This window comes from Ceratotherium simum, chromosome 8, assembly GCF_057802395.1.
Source record: "Ceratotherium simum simum isolate JZ-2026a chromosome 8, ASM5780239v1, whole genome shotgun sequence".
Lineage (NCBI taxonomy): Eukaryota > Metazoa > Chordata > Mammalia > Perissodactyla > Rhinocerotidae > Ceratotherium > Ceratotherium simum.
Window position 1 is genome coordinate 53,748,324 of NC_141907.1, and position 26,159 is coordinate 53,774,482.

The window sequence follows — 26,159 nt, forward strand, 5'->3', positions numbered from 1 at the left end:
AATAGCAAGTAGTTCCATGTGGCTGCAGCAATTAAACATAAAATTAACTTTACTCACTAGTGTATCAAAAAGAACATTAAACAAAATTCTTTATTACTTTTTTGGACATAGATATAATTAGCCCATAAGTGTAACATATTTGCATCAGATGGTGGGGACAACATCCATACATGAGGTAAAAGAAGCCATATATATATATAAATATATATAAATTGAGAAATCAGCTATGGGAATAGAGACCAAACAAAAGAGGAATTTCATTCATTCAATGTTTTTATAAAACCTTCCTAATACATTCACCATGTATGCTGATAGACATCACAGAAAATACAAAAGAAACTCTAACCTCCTGGAAAGGAGGATTTAGTCTTAATCTACTAAGAAAGACATACACAAAATAGCTAAACTATAATACAAGGCAAGAAATTATTTAAGAAACAGTAGAGTGGAACTTGGAAAAAACTAGAAGCCTAGCATGGACCTTAAAAGAAAATGGAGATTGGCATATGACAGAGAAAAAAGGTGTGCTAAACCAGGGACAACTGCAAATGTGTATAAACAAGTTGGCAGAAACAGCTAACTAAGCAGAGGGAAGGCCTTAAATACCAACTGACAAATCTGAAGTTTATTCTATAGACCAGTGGTTCTCAACTCTAGCTGCCATTAATCCTAATTAATTCTAATGTGCAGCCATGGTTAAGAATGACTGTATGGACATTGCAGAACCACTGAAGGTTTTTGTAAGTAGGCAAAAACAGATTCAAACTTTTAGGACTATCCTTTTATTGACACAATCAGAAGAAATAGGACAAAGATTTAAAACCCTTAATAGTGAAATATATAGGCATCTTGACATAACTATATTTCTAAATATAGAATATAGAATATAGAATGAATGCCTTCATTCTTTGATATCATACAAATTAGAAAGTGATGAGCTGAATAAACAAATTTTCTTTCACGTCTAATTTAATATCCATTAAATGATGGCTTTGAGAGTGATTTACTGGTAAGAAACTACACTCTCCTTATAGTTAGGCATAATTTCAATTAAAATTTGTGTCAATTAAGATTAACTTCTAAGTTAAACAGCATTAAGAATTCTTAGGTCTTGTTCATAGAATGTGAAAGAAAAAATGTCTCAAAGGACGGTTTCTATTTTCTTTTTTTTGGTGAGGAGTATTGGCCCTGAGCTAACACCTGTGCCAATCTTCCTCTATTTTTCTGTATGTGGCTTGCCACCACAGCATGGCTTGACGAGTGGTGTAGGTCCACCCTCAAGATCCAAACCCGCAATCCAGGGCCATCGATGTGGAGCACACCAAACTTACCCACTACGCCACCAGGCCAGCCCCAGAGGACAGTTTCTTAATCACTCACCTGGATTCACCTTTTCTTTTTACAGTTTCTAAAAATAATGTTGAAAAACTCTTTTTAGCTTGTGGTTGAATTTCATATTCTGAATCTTGTATTCTTTTCTGAGATGTTCCTGACGGTTTCTTCTCTTGTGGTCCTTCTGATACTTTATCCTCTATTTCTGATACTTTACTCTCTATTTCTACTTTCTTCAAAACATCTTCAAAGTTTAACCTAAAAGGTTAAAAGGAAGGCAGACTGATGAATGTTCCCACGGTTTGCTGAGTTATGAGTTTTCCTAAACTCCCTTACAGTAACAATACAGACCACTTAAATTTTCCACTGGGCCTTTATTTAAAATTTATAAATGCTGATTTGTAACCTCTTACACAAAATATACAAGGCAAATTGCTCAGAAAAATTAAATTTTACATTTGTCAAGAAAAAAAAAGAAAAGAATGGTTAAATCATACACCGAAGAAATGTGTAGCTTAGAGCAGTAATTATTAAACATTTAACATGAATCAGAATCATCTGGAGACTCTTATTAAAATGTAGATTCCGATTCAGTAGGTCTAGGGTAGGGTTTGAGATTCTGTACTTCTAAAAAACGTTCAGATACTGCCATTGCTCTTGATCCTAAGCCACAGACCACACTTTGAATAGCAAAATCTTAAAATGTACTTAATTCCTTGGCTTCAAGAATCACATAAGATGCTAAACAGAAATTACATTCATTGCAAAGGTGCCCAACAACAAAGGACCTTGATTGGTCTTCTTTGCTTCCTGAAGGCTAAAAGGAAAGCCCCAAGAGGGACATGGCTTTATCACAACTCATCCTCAATAATACTTACCCTTTGCTACCCTAGAACTGACCTGATAACATACCTACTCTTGTAATTACAAATAACCTAGAGAAAATACCAATTGTTTCTCTTACGAAGTTATACAAAACTTATTATCAGGAAAAAAATACATTTTTCCATAGACTATAGAAAAGCTTTACCCCCAAACTTGACTGAAATACACTTTAAGGCCTTCCTTATTAAATATAAACTGAAAATATACTGAATTAATGTTATGTTCTTCCCATAATATGTTAATATTCCTCAATACTTACCATAAAATACATAAAAGACTAAACTACTAACTTTTTAATACAAAAAGTAAAATTTTTATAAGATTAGTTTTATTTAAATAAGTAAAAATTCACCTTTTTTTGGTTTTATGAGAAATCTCTGTACTTGAAGATAGTATATTTACTGAATTTTTAAAACTGTAGGTCTCTCTCTTTTGGACAACAGACGGAAGAGCATTTTGCGATACAGATCTTTTTGCATCCAAAGTAACAGAAGGTGAACCAACAGATATGTAAAATTCCTGGTTGACTTCATTGTGATGACTTTTTAGTTTTTTACTTGACATTTTTCTCGAGTCAGGTGTATTTTGAGAATCAACATCAGTTGCCAAAATTTCCTGATGAACTTCATGGCCCTGAACTAGAAGAAAATTTATGAAGATATTAAAAGTTTTACGTAATAATATTAGAACCAAATGTGCTTCTTAAAATTCAGCAATAATTGAATTAGAAATAGTTTTCAGAAGACTGACAGGTCATTAAGTTTATAATCAAAGATCTAGGATTAAAATTAAAAACTTTAAAAGTTCTAATTTATGAAATTAATGAACTGCATCATGTATTTGGTCCATATACATATATATATATATGTATGTATATATATAAAGAGAATATATATATTCTCTTAACCCTCAACCTGCAAATATCAAAGAAAAAGTAGAATGGCTGGGTGGTATTCATACTAATATATTCTTAAAAAGTAAAGATTAAAAATTTAGGGTCGGCCCTGTGGCTTAGCGGTTAAGTGCACGCGCTCTGCTGCTGGCAGCCCGGGTTCGGATCCCGGGTGCACACCGCTTCTCTGGCCATGCTGGGGCTGCGTCCCACATACAGCAACTGGAAGGATGTGCAGCTATGACATACAATAATCTACTGGGGCTTTGGGGGAAAAAATAAATAAATAAAATCTTAAAAAAAAGATTAAAAATTTAAAATACAACCAAAAAAGGGCTTTTGTTTCTGGACCAAGATGGCACAGATACACTTTTTCCCGCTTTTCCCTCTAAATACAACTAAATTCCCTGTAAATTACCCATCACACAACAATAAAAGACTGAAAGCTGGAAGGAAGAAGGTGGATTTGCTAGGAACCTCAAGCCTTAAGCAATAACAGACATTTTGGTGAATCCCCTGGGTTTTCTTTTTATCTCCCATATACCCCAGACTAGGCTCTAAAGAGGCCTGCACTCTGGAACCGCCGAAAGGCGTGGGGGAGGAAAAAAGCCCGCATTCTCTGGCCAAAAGACTTGGAAAAAGGAAACACAACATAGACCTAGTGGGGAATCTCAACTCCTACTCCACAACCTGGGCTACAGGGCACTCCATTCCACTGGCTGTGGCAGAGCAGCAAAGCCTTAGGCCATGCCAGGCCCCACTCCATAAGTACTACGGGACAGGAGCAGCAGAGGAGCAAAAAGCCCTGGACCAACCCCATCCCCGGACCAACCCCGTCCCTGCTTCAACAATCAGAGATGGCAGCCGTATGATCCACAGGCAACTGCAGAGTTGCGAAGCCTCTGACCTTCCCAGCCCCTGTTTCACAGACCAAGGTGACATTTTGATCCACTGGTAGTACTGACACTCCAGGCCATCCCAGCTCCGGCTTCCCAACGAAAGCACCAATGGACAGTCTAATCTGAGGCAAGAAGAGCATAAGAGAGCTCTGCATCCCCTATCCTGTCCCCATTCAGTCATATAAGGAGATCCAGTCCCAGCAGCTTCTAACCTCAACCTCAGTAGGGGTGAATAAGGACATCAGGATGCTCAGAAAAACACTGTCCATCTACACACACAGCACTAGCAAGAACTCAGGTGGAATCCCAGTAGCATCAGAAAATGAAGCAGATCAAAATACCACTGTTAGGACTCTGAACACAACTGTCCTTAAAAATAAAATCCACAAAGTAGGCAAGAATCTATACATTAAACCAAAATAGGCTAACTTTTTGCTCTAAGAAAAGATTTAAATACAATCAAGTGTCTCCTAACGTAATAACCAAAATGTCAAGGATATAATCAAAATGACCCATCATACCAAAAACCAGAAAAAACACAACCTGAACAAGAAAATATGATCAACAGACACATATGAACAAGATGAATCAGATGTTGGAATCATTTAACAAGAGTTTTAAAGCAGCCATCATAAAAGTGTTTTAACAATCAATTTTAAATTCTCTTAAAACAAATGAAAAGACAGAAACTCAAAGAAATAGGAGTTACAAAAGAGAACCAATTTTTTGGATTTTAGCCATTCTTACAGATGTGTAGTGGTATCTAATTGTTGTTTTAATTCAAAATTCCCAACAACAACAATGAACAAATCAAAACCACAAGACACTACTTCACACACATTAGGACGGCTATTATCAAAAAACAAAACAAAACAAAACAGAAAGTAACAAGTGTTGGTGAAGATGTAGAGAAACTGGAACCCTTGTGCACTGCTGGTGGGAAGGTAAAATGATGCAACTGCTACAAAAAACAATTTGGTGGTTCCTCAAAAAATTAAAAATACAACTAGCATATGATCCAATGATTCCTTTTTTGGGTATATATCTAAGAGAATTGAAACCAGGACTGCAAGAGATATTTGTACAACTGTGTTCATAGAAGCATTATTCACAAAAGACAAAAGGTGGAAACAACCCAAATAAAAATTCATCAATGGATAAATGGATAAAACAAAGTGTGGAATATACATACAATGGATTATTATTTAGATTTAAAAAGGAAGGAAATTCTGACACATGCTACAACATGGATGAACTCTGAAGACGTTATGCTAAGTGAAATAAACTAGTTGCAAAAGGACAAAGATTGCATGATTCCACCCATACAAGGGATTTAGAGTAGTCAAATTCAGAGACAGAAACTGGAATGGTGGCTCCCAGAGGTGGTGGGAAGAGGAGGATTGTTTAATGGGTATAAAGGTTCAGTTTTGCAAGATGAAAAAGTTCTGTGGATGGATGGTGGTGATGGTTGCACAACAATGCAAATATACTTAATGCTAATGAACTATACACTTAAAAATGGTTAAAATGATAAATTTTATGTTACACTTTTTACCATAATTTTTTAAAATTATTTTTAAAAAACAAAGAGCAAACAACGTAATGTGTGTGTAAATATAAACAAACATTGACTGTTTAAAACAAAAAAACAACAGAATTAAAATACATGATAACAGGAATAAGATATATGACAATAGAATGTCATCTGGGAATTAGATAGTTGTTCTAGTTACTATGTCTTCATAATAAATAACTCCATAACTTGGTTGTATAAAACAATCATTTATTACATTCGTTGATTCCATGTTGCAGGAATTTGGCAGGGCACAACAGGGATGGTTCGTCTCTGTCCTGGGGTCTGGAATCATCTGAAAGACTGCTTATTCACATGTCTGACATCTGAGGCTAGGGACATTTCTGTCTACGTATCTCTGCAAGTGGGCTAGTTTGAGCTTCCTCACAGCATAGTGTCTGGGTTTCAAGGGGGAGTATCCTAAGAGGGAAAAAAGGAGGGAGGGAAGGAGCCAAGCAGAAGCCATATAGCCTTTTATGACCTAACCTTGGAAATCACGCAGTATTACTACATATGCCACATTCTAGGGGGGTAGGGAAAAAAGATGCTGACCTAAGTAAGATTAAAAATAGGTAGAGTCTGTAAAATTAAAAGCTAAAGAAATTAGAGATAAGCACTGTACTCTAGTTGATACATTGTTTTCCAGAGGGCATGAGTCAACAATTCTAATATTGCTATACACGTATATAGGACTTAACATGCTAAGTGAATGGATGATGGATGGTGGGTGCCAAGTTTCTAACTCATGGAGTGGGAATTTACACATAAGTATGGGAAGGATGCTAGAATAATCCACATGGTAATGAATTAGAGTTGGAGACATCAGTATGAAGTCACGTTTAGCTCAATAGAGATACAGGCAGTTACAAAGAAAAATATGTATAGATATGTGCATATACAGCAGTTAGTATACACACATATTACCCTGATCTGTCACTTGAGATGATCTTGAAGCAACAACATTCCAGGAGCAACAGCAAATCTAGCACCCAGATCTTGGTTCCTAATACCATTCTCCAGTAAAAGGAACCATTGGCTCCTTGGAGGAATGGCTAACTCTAGGATAGGAGCAGGAAATATATAAGATGAACCTGGAGCATCTTGTAGTTCCAGAAGGCAAGGAAGTGCTCAAAAACAACAATAAAAATGGGGTATGTCAAAGGGGCATAGGAGCCAATGACAGAGCTTCTAACGGCCAAAGCTGGCACAATCTGAGTAACGAAACTAATAAAATAGTATTGGATTATAAACCAAAGTGCAAAATAGAGTTCCTATGTCAAAAACTAAAAAAAGAAGAGCAAAATAAACCCAAATCAAGAAGAATGGAAAAAAGAGCAGAAATCAATAAAATTGAAAACAGGAAAACAATAAGGAAAATTACTGACACAAGAAGTTAGTTCACTGAAAAAAGTGAATAAAAATGATACACCTCTAGCAAAATTGACAAAGATAAAAAAACAAGACATGAATTACCAATATCCAGAATAAAACAGTATATATCACAATAGATCCTGCAGCCATTAAAAGGATAATAAGGTAATACTATGAACAACTTTATTCCCATAAACTCAACAACTTAGAAAAAATGGACCAATTCCTCAAAAACCACAAACTATTAAAATTCTGCCAAGATGAAATAAATAACCCAAAAAGTCTTTGTAACTACTAAGAATTGAACTTGTAATTTAAAAGCTCTTGAAAAAGAAATCTCCCAGACCAGATGATATCACTAAAGTTTGTTATAACAAACATTCAAAGAATTAAAACCAATTTATACAATCTTTTCCAGAAATTAGAAGAGGGAATAATTTCCAACTCAGTTTTTTATAAAGTGAGCATTACCTTGAAACCAAAACCATACAAATATAACATAAAAAAAGAAAACTACAGATCAATATCTCTCATTAACTTAGATGCAAAAATTTCTCAACAAAATTTCAGCAAACCACATCCAACAAGGTATAAAAATTAGTAATATACCATAAGTGACATTTATAGACAACTACACTCACCAACAACAGAATACATTTTTTCAAGTGCCCATGAAACATTCATAAAGATAGACAATATTCTGGGTCATGAAATAAATCTTAGCAAATGCAAAAGAACTGAAATCACACACTGTATCCTATGCCATAAAGATTAGAAATCAATACAGGAAAGACAACAGGAAAATCCCTAAACACTTGGATTAACACACTCCTAAATAACCAACAAGTCAAAAAGGAAGCCTCAAAGGATATTAAAAAATACATAGAAATAAATAAAATTAACAGAAAACACAACACATCAAAACCTGTGGGATGCAGCCAAAGCAGCATTGAGAGAAAAATTTATATCATTAAATGAATACACTTAAAAAGTGTATTCACGGGCCGGCCCTGTGGCTTAGCGGTTAAGTGCGCGCGCTCTGCTGCTGGCGGCCCAGGTTCAGATCCCGGGAGCGCACGATACACCGCTTCTCCAGCCATGCTGAGGCCGCGTCCCACGTACAGCAACTAGAAGGATGTGCAACTACGACATACAACTATCTACTGGGGCTTTGGGAAAAAAGAAATAAATAAATTAAAAAATTAAAAAAAAAAAAGTGTTTTCACTTAGCATGTTTCCAAGGCTCTTCCATGTTGTAGCATGTAGCAGAACTTCATTCCTTTTTATGGCTGAATTCCACTGTACATATATACTATATGTTGTTTATCCACTCATTTGTTGATGGATATTTGAGTTGTTTTTGCCTTTTGAGTATTGTGAATAATGCTGCTATGAACACCGGGGTACAAGTACCTGTTTGAGTCCCTGTTTTCACTTCTTTTGAGTAGAAACCTAAGAGTAGAATTACTGGGTCACAGCAATTCTGTATTTAATTTTTTGAGAAAGCACTGAACTGTTTTCCACAGTGGCTGCACCATTTTACATTCCCACCAGCAATGCATGAGGGTTCTAATTTACCCACATCTTCATCAATATTTGTTATTTTCCTTTTTTTTTTTTAAATAACAGCTATCCTACAATGTACAAAGTGGTATTTCATTGGGGTTTTGATTTGCATTTCTTTAATGACTAATAATGTTGAGGATCTTTTCATGCATTCTTGGCCAACTGGAGAAATGTCTATTCAAGTCCTCTGCCCATTTTTTAATTGGGCTGTTTATTTTTTTGTTGTTGAATTGCAGGAATTCCTTATATATTCTGGATATAAATCCCTTACTAGATATACTATTTGCAAATATTTTCTCCCATTCAGTGGGTTGTCCTTTCACACTATTAACAGTGTCCTTCAGACTAACACTTTTTGAAGGACATAAATATATAAGACATTGTTCTCATGTAGAAAAACCAAATACATAAAAATGTGAATTCTCACAAAATTAGTATACAAATTAAATGCAATTCTAGTTACAATTCTAACAAAATTTTATTGGGAATTGGAGAAAAGAAAGTTCATAGAAAGAAAAAAGGTCTGAGAATAGCAAGGGAACAGTGAATATAGAGGTAAATACCTTTGTTATCAGCACATATTATAAAACTACTATTAGTAAACAGGTATTGTGTTGACATTAACAATAAACAAATAGACCAAAATTCAAAAGTATATTTAATGATATGTAAGATTTAATACATGATAAAAGTAGTACATTTAGAAGAGAATGGATTATTTAATTAATAAATGGACCTGGCACAACTGACCATATGGAAGAAAATAAAATCATAACATTATGTCACACTGTATACCAAAACACATTCCAGATGGATTAAAAATTTTAACTAAGAAAAAAGATGTTAAAACGAAAATCTAAGATATTATGTATACTATTAGGATAAGATAGACCTTTTAATCAAAACAGGAAACTCCAATGCAATAAAAAAAAAAGCCACACATTTAACAATTAAACTAATAAATTTTACCCATCGTATGGTTAAAGACACTATAAACAAATTCTGTAATAGTCAAGGGATCATTTGAAAAAAGAACTGCCACACAAATTACAGATAAATGGTTACAGATACTCAATTCAAAGATCTCTCACAAACAAGAAAAAGCAAATGGGCAAAAGATATGAACAGACAAACTCAGGTAAAAGCAAATTCAAATAGTCTATAAACTTATAAAAAGATGTTCAAACTCAGATAATGATAATCATGGAAATAGACACTAATGTAACAATGAGATCACTAATATTGATCAAACTGGCAAAAAATAGAATAGAAAATAATCTATCAGGTAAAAGGTACTTTCTAACATTGCTGGTACAAAGAAAACTGTAAAAGCCTCTTCTGAAATCGTGCATGCACGCACACGTTTATATGTTTTCATTTGGGAGTACCAATGAAGCTATGGAAGGATTCAAAGCTTATCTCAGCAGGATGATGGGAGTAATGATTACTAACTTTTTCTTTTAAATCTTTGACTCTTACCTCAAATGAAGGACTTTTCTAATTTGAAAAATGCAAATAAAGAAAACTTTAAACAGTAGCAGCATGTACAACTGACTAATGGAAATGGAGCAAAAGAAGAGAGAAAAACACTGACTACAGACTTGAGAAGGAATCAAAAACAAGTCCGTTGCACAATTCTGTCTAGGCTGACTGTGACCTTGTGACTCAAGCCCACACATGCGCCACCTTCATTCAGCATTTCTAACTTCTTAAATATATCCAGGCAAATAACACCCATGCAGATGCCACCAACCTGATTTGTTGGCAGCTTCACTTGGTTCTACCGTGAACTGCAGAGAAGCTTCTTTCTTCCTTGAAGAAACTGGGACTGACTTTAGATGTGATTTCTGGCACTGAGCCTAAAAGAGATACAACATGAGATCCACTCTATTAAATTACCAATTCTGATTGAACACATTTGTTTTTAAAATGTTAAAAAAAACAAGTATTTAAGCACAATAAACCAGCTGGTAGAGCTGTATACTCTGGTAACTACTTTAGAAAACAATTTGGCATTATCTAGTAAAGTTGAAATTTCATATAACCTATCACAGAAACAATGCTGCTCTGAACAGCAAAAATCTATTCTGACAGAAGACTGGATAAAGAAATTATGATATAGTCATATAATACAATATCATATATACAACAGTGAAATGAATAAACTATAGCAACATGAATAAATGACTATGTTAACCAAAAAAAAGCAAGTTGCAGAAGTATATAAAGGTCAAATAGACGCAAAAACATGTAAAACAATATATAGTATTTAGAGATTCTCTCTACGACAGAAAGAGTTAACATAGCAGGCCTGATCATTTAAAGGGCCTGCTTACAGGGCTAGCCCTTGTTGGCACCTGGGGACTTGGCTTTCAGAATGTTTCCTCCATTACCAACTGATAGGGTTGTGCCTGCTATGCCAGCCTGCCTTGACTGTTTGTATAAACAGTGTGATTTATGGTGAATGCCTGCTTTTTTTCCTTCAGGGAGTACAGAATTTTGGTGGGCAGAGGGTGCCTACATAACCAGCCCCCAATAAAAACTTAAAGCTAAGTCTCAAAAGGCTTCCCTGGGCAGAAAGACTGTACACGTTTTACTGCATTTCACTGCTGAAGGCAATGAGTGCACTCTGTGCGGCCCCTTTGGGGAGGAGAGGAAGCCTGATATGGATTCCTTCAGACTGTGCCTGACGTGTCTTTTTCCCTTACTGATCTGGCTGTGTATCCTGACTGTGTGACTAAAATAAATGTCACGAATACAACTATATGCTGAGTCTCATGAGTCCTAGTGAAGCACTCAACATGTGGAGGGTAGCGGGACCTCTGTCACAAGCAGTAGAAGAAGTTGAGACAAATGTCAGCACACATCCATATGTGGTAAAACTATAAAATAAAAGATAGGAATAATGAACATGAAATTCAAGATAGTGGTTACCTCTATGCAGGGAGGTGAGGCAGAAGAACAGGATCAGAAAAGGGCAAATATATGCTTCAAAGGTATTGGTATTTCTTACACTGAGGGATAGGCACATGGGTGTTTGTTTATATTATTTTTAATACATTATGTGCATTACATATTTTCTTTTGTAAATCTGAAATATATCAAGTCATAAATTTTAAAAGTCTAGAAAAGAAAAATCTCATTCACATACATTGCAAGTAGGAAAGAAAACTGGTAAACCACTTTGTAGAAAAAATAGACAATATTTAACAATTTCACTTCAAATGTGCATATCCTAGAGAAATTCAATTTATAACATGTGCACAAGGAGACATGAAAAAAGATGTTCACTACATCACTGTGATAATGAACAGATGGAAACAACCTAAAAATCTACCAACAGGGGAATATATAAATAATAGAGCATTGTACTGTTGTTGTTCAGTGGCTACATTATGGAACTCAATTACATAAAGAAACAAACACAAATTTTCATTAAATCCTGCTCCCTCAAAACTACATGAAGGAGTTTTAAAAATGTATAAACCCAGAAGGATGAAGAGAAAGAGAAGGGAGCAGATGAGAGCTGTCAACAGACTTTTTTAAATTGGAAAGCAGATCAGTAGCAACTAATCAGCCCAGAGAGCAGAAACATACTAGCGATGGAGAAAGGCCAGAAGCAGAGACTTATGTTTATAGAGAAACTCTTTTACCTCTATCTCTATGGAGATCAATAATTAGATGTAAAAGCATCTCTAAAAGAGGAGGTCCAGATGGTCCAATACTTCTGCAAACAGAAGAGTTGTGTTTTTTTTTTTTTTTGTGTGAGGAAGATGAGCCCTGAGCTAACATCCATGCCAATCCTCCTCTTTTTGCTGAGGAAGACTGGCCCTGAGCTAACATCCGTGCCCATCTTCCTCTACTTTATATGGGACGCCACCTCAGCATGGCCTGACAAGCGGTGCATCAGTGCGCGCCCGGGATCCGAACCCGGGCCACCAGCAGCGGAGCGCGTGCGCTTAACCGCTACGCCATGGGGCCAGACCCAGAAGAGTTGTTAAATGTATATATAGGAAGTAGTGACAGTCACAGAGGCCCACCTCCCCCAACCCTCGTGGAAAATGTTTACTCTCTGGAGTCTCAGAATCCGAGAGACTGTGAACTCAGTGGCATGAGATACAGCTGAAGGTAAGAGTAATACATTAAAAACTAAATATTAAGTAGAAGTATTTAAATTGCACCTTCCCCTTTACCCCACCTGGCTGAGAATACTCGCAGTTAGAATCAGACCTCCAAGCAGGAGAGAAGATTTGTCAGAAAAACCTACCAAGCCAAGAGAAAAAAACCTGCAGATACTAACACCTGGACATCCACAATGACATGGCCCAGAGAGATCACACCACAGTGAAATCTACCAATGTACAAATTTTACTATGCAAATAGAGCTTCCTTTAGTTTTCCACTCTTAAATATGAGGAGACAGCTGAGGATCACTAGACATATGACAAAAGGCTCTAGTGTAAAAGGCACTGAGCAAAGTAAGCAAAAGAAGTACCTGTAGGAAACAAACTATAAGAAGAAATCTTAATAAAAAACATTAGAGGAACCTAACATCAAGGAATATCATGAAATTTCAGCTCACTAAAGACAGATGACAAGGTCCTGAAAGCTTGCAAAGACAAAAAAAAATAGTGACTCTCAAAGGATCAAGGAATCAGAATGGTATTCTCAATGATAACACAAGAAGCTAAAAGAAAATAGCGCACGTCTTTAAAAATCTGAGGAAAAATAATTTCCAACCCAGAATTCTATATCCACCCAAATTACCCATCATGAGGGTTAAATCATGGTATTTTCAAACATTTAAGGTCTTAAACTCTCAGGAAGCTACTAAAGAATGAGCCCTGCCATAAAAGGAGAGAGCAAGAAAAAGGAAAATTTGGGAACCAAGAAATATGAGCTGCAATACACAAGAAAAGGGAAGGGACTTCCCTGGATGATAAAGAGAAATCACATGGCAACACCTTTGTGACAGTCCAAAAAATAAATAGTAGCAAAACACGAAGGGTAGAGAGATCTAGGAGGGATAACCCCAGAAAAAAACTGAAAATAATAAATTACTTGATGTGTCTACATACACTGAGAAGATATTTATAATTTTGTCAAAGAAACTGGTGATAAATTAGTTACAGCGCACAGAAAATCAACAAATGGAAAAACCACAACAATTAAATCAAAAGAACACTAAGATACAAGCAAATGGTTAAACAAAACTGTGGTACATCCATACCATGAAATACCACTCAGCAATAAAAAGAAATGAATTACTGATACACACAAAAACCTAGATGAATCTTCAAAGAACTATGCTGAGTGAAAAAGTCAATTCCAAAGTTATACACTATATGACTCCATTTAAACAACATTCTTGAAATAACAAAATTGTAGAAATGGAGAATAAATTAGAAGTTTCAAAGGTTAAGGAGGGGGTGAGGGCAATAGAGAAGTGAGTGTTACTATAAAAGGACAATAAGAGGGATCCTGTGGTAATGGAATTGTTCTGTATCTTATCAATGTTAATGTCCTGGTTGTGATAGTGTACTATAGTTTTGCAAGATGTTAAATTTAGAGCAAACTAGGTAAAGGGTACATGAGTTTGCACCCTATTATTTCTTACAGCTGCTTGTTAATTTACAATTATCTCAAAATAAAAAGCTTGATTTAAAAAAAAAGTAGAGGCTCCCCATAATATCTTTCTCTAGAGTATCTTCTCTTTTTCTCCTATTAGGCACATTGGATTGAAATGATCAGCTCCTTGCTCTCTCTTAGGACTGGGCTGGGTCAGTTCGAGATAAAATTTTAGTAAGACTCAGTCCACTTGTAGTCTGCCTTATTCTTCAGAATGAGCTCTCCTGGGTAATTGAGAACCTGGTGAGTCTCTCACACCTGAAAGACTGTGAGAGATTCGGTTCAGCCCTTTAGAGGTTTTGGCTTAACTTTTTAGCCTCCTGCCCCAGACTGCTTCAAAATCCGTCAAATGCCTACTTGTTGTGGGCCCCTTTGTGCAGCAGGACTTTGTCTTCTTAGCACAGCAAGACTACATATTTCACTCCACCTTTCTGGCCCAGGGTTCTGCACCACCCCAGAGCTAACAAATGTGCTTTAAGGAAAAGTAGCTATCCATTTGGGCACCTCTTCCAATTTGTCATGCCATCCCCGCACACCTGAAAAAAGCTCTGCTTTCCCACAGCAGACTCCCTCTGTCTGGGCCAACCTAAATCTCTCAGCTGTTGCCCAAAATTAGCAAATATTCTCAGGGAAGAAAACAACTAACAATCATCAACTCATCTTCCAAGAATTCTTCTCTCTTTGGAATTTTAGTTCATCTAGTCCTCATTACTTCCACAGCTTCCCACGTCTCTAGAAATATGATGTTTGCCTTTTATTCTTTAAACTAGCTGTTGCAGCAGGAGTGGTGGCCTACTACAATCTGTTACATCCTACCTAGAAGAGGAACTTCTAACACAACCTTGACATTAAAGCCCTACAAGAACATTTTAAGAAAAGAAAAGACAATATTATTCATGACCATAGATGCAAACATCTTAAATATTAGCAAACCAAATCAAAAATGGTAATACTTTATGATCAAGTCAAGTTTATCCCAGGAAACTTAAAGTTGATTCAACTTTCAAAAGTCAGTATAATTTACCACATTAAAGGTCTCTCAATTCTGAAAGAAATGCATCTGTCTTCATTCCTTGGAACCAAAAGGCTGTATATGTTTAATTATTTGTTTACATAAGTTTCTAGTTGATGTTATTCCTAGCACTATAATATTTTTCTCTCCAATTAGTATTGTGCTTTTGATTAATTTGTCTTCGATCATCACCTTCAAAAATTCTATTTGAAAGTCTGCTATTTTGTAGAGTTCTCCTCCTAAGATATATAATCAATAAAAGATTGATTTCCCTGTAAAGCAATAGATTGCCTTCAGTTTTCAAAAAATAACCAAACTCACTAACCTGGATTAGAAACTTCAATAGCTGCCCACTTTCCTAAAAACCTAATTTAAGTATTATTTTAGGAGAAATAAAAAACGATTAGTTAGGGCCGGCCCCATGGCTTAGCGGTTAAGTGCGCGCGCTCCGCTGCTGGCGGCCCGGGTTCGGATCCCGGGTGCGCACTGACAAACCGCTTCTCTGGCCATGCTGAGGCCGCGTCCCACAAACAGCAACTAGAAGGATGTGCACCTATGACATACAACTATCTACTGGGGCTTTGGGGGAAAAAAGAATAAATAAATAAAAACAAAAAATAAAAATAAATAAATAAAACTACATCTGCTTTAAAAAACAAAAAATGATTAGTTATAATTTGGTAATTCTAATTCCCAGACCTCCAATTCCAAACACAGGAAATGTCAAATCAAAATTTTCACAAAATACCTCTAAATTTCAGAGAAAGTCAATGGGAATATAGGATTCCCTTTTAAGAATAAGATTTACAAACAATTTTACTAACACGTATCTAACTATATTGTGTATTGCTTCACTCATTAAAATATTAAACTTGTACCAGCTCTCCTTTTTGACTTACCTCTTTGTTTGGTGACTGAATACAAACATCGTTTATTTTAGGTGTTGAATAAAGCACTGATTTTGTAGAATTTTTGCTAAAATCATTGGAAGGACCTAAAAAAAAATTAAGAAATTTTAAAAAGCAAAATATCGTATAAAATCTTTTGGATACAATTAAAAGAAGCCCTACATGACGTGTGAACAAGTCTGTTGACTCTTTAAACACAAATAGCTGACTGTAATGGACAGCAATTCAATATTCAAATGCTCCTAGAAGACCCAAGGAACTGAAAAAGACAACAAGATTCCTAAGAAATTATGTGCCAGTCTTCTTTCAGAGTCCGTAAAGAAGAGATAGTTTCCACTATCTGTGTTTATTTCTTTGGTTGGCCTATTATTCCAAAACCTTCTGATGCTAACCAGCACTTAGAAAAGTTTTTTGCCGCAATTCAACATTTCTTTAGAAATTTCTTTGGTAAATCACCAAAAATTATCTCAAGCTCCTCAGCGATCCCAAGAATTCTGCATATTTATTTCCATTACATGAAATATTTTCTCTTGTGCATAATTATCTATGGACTTCCAGACTACAGCAATCTAGTGTGAACTAAAAAGAATGACAAATTATTCCCATTTTTGCCAGTATTATCCTCAGCATACCAGAAGGTACCTGAAGGACTGCACATGTACTCAAAATTCCTGGGAATATATTTTACATATATTTAAATGCTAGAACACATTTGCTGCATTTGATATTAATTAATACGACAAATTTGTATTTTCATCTATCCCAACCCTCAAAGTCCATTTAGAAACAAAGCCTTACTTTCTTCTTCAAAACAGTCTTGTAAGATTTCCAGTATGTTCTGGCCTACCTCCATATTAATGTCAGGTGCCCTAATAAGAAGGAAAGAAGGGAACACATTAACATATCATTTCCAGAAGATATTTCTTATTTATGTCACCATCTACTTTGAAAATTCCTTATCTCCTTATTATAAAATGTTAATTTACTTAACGGGAAAAATATCACCTTTACTATCTGAGGATAAAACAAGCACTCGAGAGTCCAAGAGTTCCCAGAAAGTATGTGAAGTAGTATGTCATTACCTATACTAACAATTATATTCCTTGATCAAACAGCCACATCTAAAGCTGTTTTAGATTACTGCTGTAGACACAGGAACATAAAACTTTTTTCAACAAATCCAACCAGTCCTGAAATGCTTCTTTAATAAAGACTCCACAGTCACAAGTCCTAACAGCTCCAAGTAACAGTCTTCCCTACAAGTTCTCAAATGCACTTTGATTCAATACCATTAAGCTGCTAATGTTTTAAATTAAAATTGTATGGAGATAATTGTAGATTCACATGCAGTTTTAAGAAATAATACAGAGGAGATCCCTTGTTCACTTCACCCAGTTTTCCCTAATGGTAACATTTTGCAAAACTATAGTATATTATCACAACTATGATATTGATAACTGATATACTGATATTGATATTGATAACAATATTAATACTGATAGTGATAACAATCTACCAATCTTATTCAGATCTCTCTAGTTCTACCCGTACTCATTTGTTTATCTTTGTGTGTGTGTATTTAGTACTATACAATTCATCACATCTGTAGATTCTAATAACACCACTACATTCAAGATACTGAACAGTTCCATCACCACAAAGATCCTTCTATTTCCTTTTTATAACCACATCCACCTTTTCTTTTGGCCTCACTGAGTAAGCTGCACCTTTCTAATATTTCCATTTAATCCATTCGACAGAGTGCTTTCCCCATGACTATCATTTAGTCAGAACTGAGACTGCCTCTTCTCAATCTACCATTTATTAGGTCAATTTCTTTTCACACTGCCACTAAGATACTGCACTGCTTGCATTATAATATTTCTCTATTAATATAAAATAACTAAAGTGATTATACTTAATCAGTGGGCAGAGATATCATTATTTTAGTCAGAGGTAATAATTTTTCCTTTCTTCATTTAAAAATTCCACTTCCTGAAATCGATGATGACATAAAGAAATGGAAAGACATCCCATGCACACGGATCAGAAGAATAAACATAGTTAAAATGTCCATGCTACCTAAAACAATCTACAGATTCAATGCAATCCCAATCAGAATCCTAATGAAATTCTTCACGGAAACAGAACAAAGTATACTAAAATTCATATGGGGCAACAAAAGACCCCAAATAGCCATAGCAATCCAGAGAAAAAAGAACAAAGCTGGAGGCATCACAATCCCTGACTTCAAAATATACTACAAAGCTATAATAATTAAAATAGCATGGTACTGGTACAAAAACAGACAAACAGATCAATGGAACAGAATTGAAAGCCCAAAAGTAAAACCACACATCTACAGACAGCTAATCTTCAACAAAGGAGCTAAGAACATACAGTGGAAAAAGGAAAGTCTCTTCAATAAATGGTGTTAGGAAAACTGGACAGCCACATGCAAAAGAATGAAAGGAGACCATCTTCTTTTGCCATACACAAAAATTAACTCAAAATGGATCAAAGACTTGAAGGTAAGAACTGAAACTATAAAACTCCTGGGAAAAAACATAGGCAGTACACTCTCTGACATTGGTCATAGAGGGATCTTTTCAAATTCTATTTGAATTGAATTGAATTTTCAATTTCAAATTCCTTGTCTACTTGGACAAGGGAAACAAAAGAAAAAATAAACAAGTGGGACTTCATCAGACTAAAGAGCTTCTGTAAGGCAAATGAAACCAGGATCAAAATGAAAAGATAACCCACCAGCTGGGAGAAAGTATTTGCAAAGCATAAATCCGACAACGGGTTCATCTCCATAATATATAAAGAACTCACAGAACTGACCAACAAAAAAACAAACAAACCAACCAAAAAATGGGCAGAGGCTATGAAGAGACATTTTTCCAATGAAGATATACAGATGGCCAATAGGCACATGAAAAGATGTTCAACATCACTAATCATCAGGGAAAAGCAAATTAAAACACTAAGATATCACCTTACACCCATTAGAACGGCTATAATCACCAAGACAAAACATAACAAATGTTGGAGAGGCTGTGAAGAAAAGGGAACCCTCATTTACTGCTGGTGGGAATGCAAACTGGTGCAGCCTCTATGGAAAACAGTATGGAGATTTCTCAGAAAATTAAAAATAGAAATACCTTACGATCCAGCTATCCCACTACTGGGTATCTATCCAAAGAACCTGAAATCAACAATCCAAAGAGGCTTATGCACCCCTATGTTCATTGCAGCATTATTCACTACAGCCAAGAAGTGGAAGCAACCCAAGTGTCCCTCGACTGATGACTGGATAAAGAAGATATGGTGTGTGTGTGTATATATATATATACATATATATATATACACACACACACACACACACAATGGAATACTACTCAGCCATAAAAAGACAAATTCATTCTATTTGCGACAACATGGATGGACCTGGAGGGTATTATGTTAAGCAAAATAAGACAGACAGAGAAAGACAAACACCACATGATTTCACTCATATGTGGAAGATAAACTAACACACAGAGAGAACAGTCTGGTGGTTACCAGGGGGAAAAGGGTTGGGGGCGGGCACAAGGGGTGAAGGGATGCATTTATATGGTGACTGACAAACAATAATGTACAACTAAAAGTTCACAATGTTATGAACTATTATGATATCAATAAAAAAGAATTCCACTTTCTGAAGATGGGAATAAAAATCACCTTAAAAGCTTAAGTATATAAATTACCTGTAAGGTCGGCAAAATCTCCTTCTGTAGTCATTTTTGAGATGATCCTGAAAAAAAAATAAATCATCAGTTTAGTCTTCCTGTTTAAAATATATACAAATACAACCTGTCTTCAAAGTAATTTCACCCCAACAGGAGCAGGCCAGAAAATTTAAGTTCTTTGTTTACTCAGTAAGTATTTGTTAACTGCCTATTATAATACTATAAAGAAGAATTCTTCTAGATCAAGTGAAAGAGAACTAACTTCCCTCATATCTACTGTTTCTCAACCTATGCTTGTACTATTTCCTCACCCTGGGATTTACTCCATCTTCTTCCTCCTCTTCCCCCAACTCCTCCTATTCCTTTTCCATCACCAACAGCCTATCTGAGATTCCAATAATTCAAGTTGGTTGACTAACAATATCTACCTACCTCCTTTTTCTGCAGGGAGATCCCTCTAAAATAATAGTAAAGGACTAAAATGGCATAAAATAACAATGAAAAAGAGAATGGACGAGAGGACCATCTGCGGACAAATTTTACAAATTTTTGGAAGATGGAAAATAAATGAAGCGTTATAATTGATGAAACAGAATAAAGGCAGTAGCAGCCTAAAGTAAGCTCAGAGGATACTGTCCTTGGTGAGGAGTGAAGCTGATATGTCTGGGAGAAAACCATAACTATGCAGAACTAGGAAATTCAAGATGTGAAGGAAGAAAACAGTGAGAAAAGTAAGAAAAACAGAGCAATCAAAAGGAAACCTATATATAGAATGGCAGACTGCTACCTTCCCCTATCCTCATAAACACAGAGTTCAAAAACAGTATTCTACTCTCTCAGTCTTAAATATCACCAGCATCTACAGATCACCAGACACTTTAAAGTCTATAAATTTTAAAAACAAAAACGAAATAGGCCCAAGAAGAAACTAATATCAAGTATGAGAAAAAAGAAAACTTCAAAAACAAACAAAAAAAGGAAATTCTAATTAGTACCTTCAACAGAGATTTGAGATAATATTGGACTCACAAAACAAAAGCGGTCTACTATAAACACTAAACAGAGAGCAAGAAAAAAACTCAATAATTAAAAACATGATTGCCTAAAATAAAAAAAAAAGCAGTGATTAAGAAAAAGCTGAGGATATTACTAGAGGGAAAAAGAACAAAAGACGAAGAGGAGATGGAAAATGGGAGAAAAAAATAAAACAAAGATCCAAAAACCAGGAGGTCCAACTTCTGACCAATAGTTATTCCAGACAGAACAAAGAAAAAGTAAAGAGATATACTCTAAGAAGATATACAATCAGGAGCCGGCCCCCTGGCTTAGCGGTTAAGTGCGCGCGCTCCGCTGCTGGCAGCCTGGGTTTGGATCCCGGGGACGCACCGCTTCTCCGGCCACGCTGGTGCTGTGTCCCACATACAGCAACTGGAAGGCTGTGCAACTATGACATACAACTATCTACTGGGGCTTTGGGGGGGGAAGAGAAGAAGATATACAGTCAAATTTCCCAAAGCTGTAGGACGTGAATAGCCAGCATAATGAATTTAAGAAGATCCATATCTAGGAACATAACAATAAAATTTCAGAAACATTGAGGATAAAAAGACCCTAGAATGCTTCCAGAAAGAGAAAATAGGTAATCCCAACAAAGAAGCAGCACCAATCAATGGGAACAGCAAAAATAAAACACACAGACATGCTGATATTGGAGGTAGAGAGCATATCTGTGATACTTTGGTTCCTATCTTTTCATTGTAAAATCCATCAAGTTTAATTTTCTAGTTGAAAATTGGGTAGCATTAGGATGAACAGCATGCTTCAAAAATGAAAATATTATCAATAGCAAACGTTTATTAAACCTTTTACTTGGCCCAATGGGATATAAATGACCCCACCCCACGTGGACACTCTCTTTATCCCACTCATGCTCTGACATGCAGAGCTGGGCCCCACTCCTGACTCCACTCAGGCTCCTATACACTGCTCTAACACTGTAGCTTTGCACCCACAGGGATCCCTGCCTTGTCTGGCCCAATCTAATGGCTTTTGCATTGAATTACTCAGGAAGATGAAGACCTCTATGAGATTTTAAGAAACTTGAGAGCACAAGACTTTGCCTTAAGCTAGTTTATATTCTTCCCAGAGCCTTGTCTAGTGCATTGTACACCACACAAACACCATTTTTTGCTATCTTTTTGACATCCCAAATAAATAAGACCAAAAACTTATGAAATAAAAATGTACTTCTTTAAAGAAGGTAAAAGTGTTTCACATAGCCTGTTATCCTCAGGAAGTACCTAAGAAGCAAAAGATGAAATTTATTTTTTAGGTAGCAGACTTAAGGAACAAAGACATCTAAAAAGTATCCATTTTATCACAAGTCATTTGATGGAAACTTAAGTCAAGCACTTAGGTCTCTGACCAGTACTCAGCAGTTTGAAACCCTTAAGTAAACCCCTGAGAATGTTAGTTAACTACCTTCCAAGGCCTAATTTAAGGCTACTCTTTTAATTTCACACAATAAATTGAAAAGATTCATCAAATTTGCACACTGAATGTTTCTGAACGTTAAAGAACACCTGTAAAGTACCCTCTGTCGCTCTTTGAAACAGAAAAATTTTAAGGCTAAGATAGTTCATTCATTTGACAAATATTAATTGAGCACCTACTACAGGGCCAAGTGCCATTTAGGAACACTAGAAAATAAGTGGTGAACAAGACAAACAAAGTCTCCTAATTCTAAATTAAAAGTTAGAATGTAAAAATATTTAATTTTCAAAATAAATACACACTCAAAAACTGCCAATTTCAACTCATTTTTCAGTCAATTTCCATTTCTTCCATTCACTGTGAGATTGTTTCTTAAAGAAAATAATACACAACACAGCAGGGTTTCTCAACCTTGGCACTACTGACATTTTGGGCTAGATGACTCTGTTGTGAGGGCCTGTCCTGTGCACTGTAAGAAGCTTAGCAGCATCCTTGGCCTCCACCCATTAGGTGCTCTTAGCACACCCCTCCTCCAGCCCCTTTCAGGACAACCAGCATTCTTTCCAGAAATCACCAAATGTCTCCTATGGGTCAAAATCACCGCCAGTTTGGGCCAGCCCCGTGGCTTAGCAGTTAGGTGCGCATGCTCTACTGCTGGCGGCCTGGGTTCGGATCCCGGGCGCACACTGAAGCACCGCTTCTCCGGCCATGCTGAGGCCGCGTCCCACATACAGCAACTAGAAGGATGTGCAACCATGACATACAACTATCTACTGGGGCTTTGGGGGAAAAAATAAATAAATAAAATTATAAAAAAAAAAAAAAAAAGAACCACTAAAGTACAGGATTGACTGAAAATAATCTCTCGAACTCCTCTCTCCCTTGTCTTTTAAACGACTTGATGTATCTGAAAAATGAACTGTGGTCAAGAGAATGAGAAGACAAGCCACAGACCGGAAGAAAATATTCGCAAAGGACACATCTGATAAGGACTGTTATCCAAAATATACAAAGAACTCTTAAAATTCAACAAATAGAAAAAAAAAACCTCAATTAAAAAATAAATGGGCCAAAAATCTTAACACACACCACACCCAAGAAGACATAGCAAAAAAGCATATGAAAAGACACTCCACATCATTTCTGTCATCATGGAAATGCAAATTAAAACAACAATGACATACTACTACAAATCTATTAGAATGGCCAAACCCTGGAATAATGACAACTCCAAATGCTGGTGAGGATGTGGAGCAACAGGAACTCTCACTCATTTTGGAATGGTACAGCCACTTTGGAAGACAGTTTGGTGGTTTCTTACAAAACTAAAAATACTCTTACCATACGATCCAGCAATCATGCTCCTTGGTATTTACCCAAAGAGTTGACAACTTATGTCCACACAACAATCTGCACACACAGGTTTATTGCAACTTTATTCATAACTGCCAAAACTTGGAAGCAACCAAGTTCTGTCTTTCACTAGGTGAATGGATGAACTGTGGTACAACTAGACAATGCAGTATTACTCAGCGCTAAAAAGAAATGAGCTATCGGGGCCGACCTCGTGGCTTAGCGGTTAAGTGCGCGCGCTCCGCTGCTGGCTGCCGGGGTTCGGATCCTGGGCTCGCACCGACGCACCGCTTCTCTGGCCATGCTGAGGCCGCGTCCCACGTACAGCAACTAGAAGGATGTGCAAGTATGACATACAACTATCTACTGGGGCTTGGGGGGGGGGGGTAGGATTGGCAATAGATGTTAGCTCAGAGCCAGTCTTCCTCAGCAAAAAGAGGAGGATTAGCATGCATGTTAGCTCAGGGATGATCTTCCTCACAAAAAAAACAAACAAAAAAGAAATGAGCTATCAATCCATGAAAAGACATGGAGGAACCTTAACTGTATAATACTAAGTGAAAAAAGCCAACCTGAAAAGGCTACATACTGTATGATTCCGACTATATGATATTCTGGAAAAGGTAAAACTACAGAGACAGTAAAAAAAATCAGCGGTTTCCAGGGCTGAGGGGGGAGGAAGGGATGAACAGGTGGAGGACAGAGGATTTCAAGGGCAGTGAAAATACTCTGTAAGATATCAGTTCACTATGGATGGATACACATCATTGACGGAGACATGTCATCAGACATTTGTACAACACCAAGAGTGAACTCTAATGTAAACTGCGGACTTTAGGTGATACTGATGAATCATTGTAGGTGCATGAACTACAACAGATACATCACTCTGGTGGGGATGTTGACAACGGGGGTGGCTATGCAGGTGTGGGGGCAAGAGGTCCACGGAAAATCTCAGTACCTTCTGCTCAATTTTGCTGTGAATCTAAAACTGTTCTAAAAAAATAGAAGTCTTTTTAAAAAAAATGAACTGTGGGCATTACGATAAATTTTATTCCCCTCCACTTCTCCCAATGAGAATGGCTTTATTCCTCTTTTTATTACTATTATATATGATGTAAACAATGTATGTGCTCATAGTAAAAAGTACACTCTATACCACCCTGGCACACATCTCTTTAGGCATACAAGCAAACATATATAACTTTATATAAATGGGAGTTCATCAATGCTGAAGATTTTAAAAGGGGAGATAAAGCAGAAAACACAAGTTTACAATAGGGACTAATAATGGGCTGTACAATATATAGTAACCATAAGCGAAGTTTGAAATATGGAATAGTGAATATCGAGGGAGTCCAGAAACATGTAAACAAAAAATGAGTTCCCGCCCGGACCGTACTCACAGCATGCAGCTTTTAACAGCTGTCTTTCACAAAACTTTATCAATAACAGATGTTCCATAGATAATCTGCTTCTCCAGACCGGCAAGTCTGAAGCAAACGCATACTTTTAAGGCGTTCCAATACTTCCATGGACAGAAAATTATTTGGAACACTAGGAACTGGAGGTAGGACAAAAAGTAGAAATCACAAGATTCTCTGAAGAGAAAAATGCCGTCACAACCGAAATTACAAGAAACCTTGAAGAAAAATACAAATAACTCTGGCTATCGGCACACGATCACTCCCGATCTCAAAAAATTCGCGCGTTTTTCCCACTAAAACGCAAAAGAGGCCACAGCACCGGCCCAAAGTCTCGTTCTCCCCCGCCTAGGGCGCGAGGGCCAGGGCGGCCGCGGCCCGCACTTACCAGACCGGAGGCAGCCATGTTCCGGCCCGGCTCCGCCCGCGCACTGGGTCGGGGGCGGAAGCCAACACAGGCCGCGGCACGAGGAAGACTTGCGCCGACAGAGCCGCCGGAGAAGATAAGCGGCGACCCGGGAGCGCCCGTGAAGCGGTGGCAGCCGACTCAAGCGAGCGTCGAGGCGGCAAGCGCGCACCGCGAGACCTCGCCACCCATTAGGCTCCGCCCTCCACAAACACTGGCGCCCAGCCCTCTGCGCAGTTTGAAATAGGCTGCACATGCGCAGAACGGGCCTTGCAACCCAATAGGAAGAAAGCCGTTATGGGCCCGCCCTCTCACTGTACCCGCCCACTGTCCCACCCCTCCCAGCCTCGTCCTCCCTCCTCCCCGTAGCCCTGCCCCTCCTCTCTTTCTCCCATGGCTCGGTCATTCTTCCCTCTCTGTGTCTCCGCACGACGCGGAGGCTGAGCAGAAAGCTGGGCCTTTACTTGGTAGGCACGATGTGGGGAACCGCCTTTGCCCCTTGAGCCCCGTGTAAAACTTCTCAGCGGTTCTATTATAGAGTAAAAAGTAATGCTTGGAAGAATAAGAGGTAGAAATTGCAGAAGTCGTTTGCACAGAAGGATTTCCCTGTGCAGGCTCGTCAGCCACACGCAGCCCGTCTATGCATCATCTCTGAAAGTAATAATATAATAATGATGATGATG

General features: G+C 37.1%; 1 protein-coding gene across 2 annotated transcripts in view; it reads right to left on the bottom strand.

Annotated features, from left to right (window-relative positions):
- Positions 1-25,663, bottom strand: part of CENPC (centromere protein C) — a 73,434-nt gene extending 47,771 nt beyond the window's left edge. The window contains exons 1-7 of one of the 2 annotated variants that reach the window (XM_087434393.1): positions 25,459-25,663; positions 19,819-19,865; positions 16,865-16,935; positions 16,058-16,152; positions 10,272-10,377; positions 2,570-2,855; positions 1,381-1,590 (exon numbers count right to left, since the gene is read on the bottom strand). In XM_087434393.1, the coding sequence (XP_087290519.1) occupies positions 1,381-1,590; positions 2,570-2,855; positions 10,272-10,377; positions 16,058-16,152; positions 16,865-16,935; positions 19,819-19,865; positions 25,459-25,476 (833 nt within the window). In that variant the 5' untranslated portion in view covers positions 25,477-25,663. The remainder of the gene's footprint in view (positions 1-1,380; positions 1,591-2,569; positions 2,856-10,271; positions 10,378-16,057; positions 16,153-16,864; positions 16,936-19,818; positions 19,866-25,458) is intronic. The other variant, XM_014787648.2, reaches the window with a different exon arrangement.
- Positions 25,664-26,159: the final 496 nt, after the last annotated feature.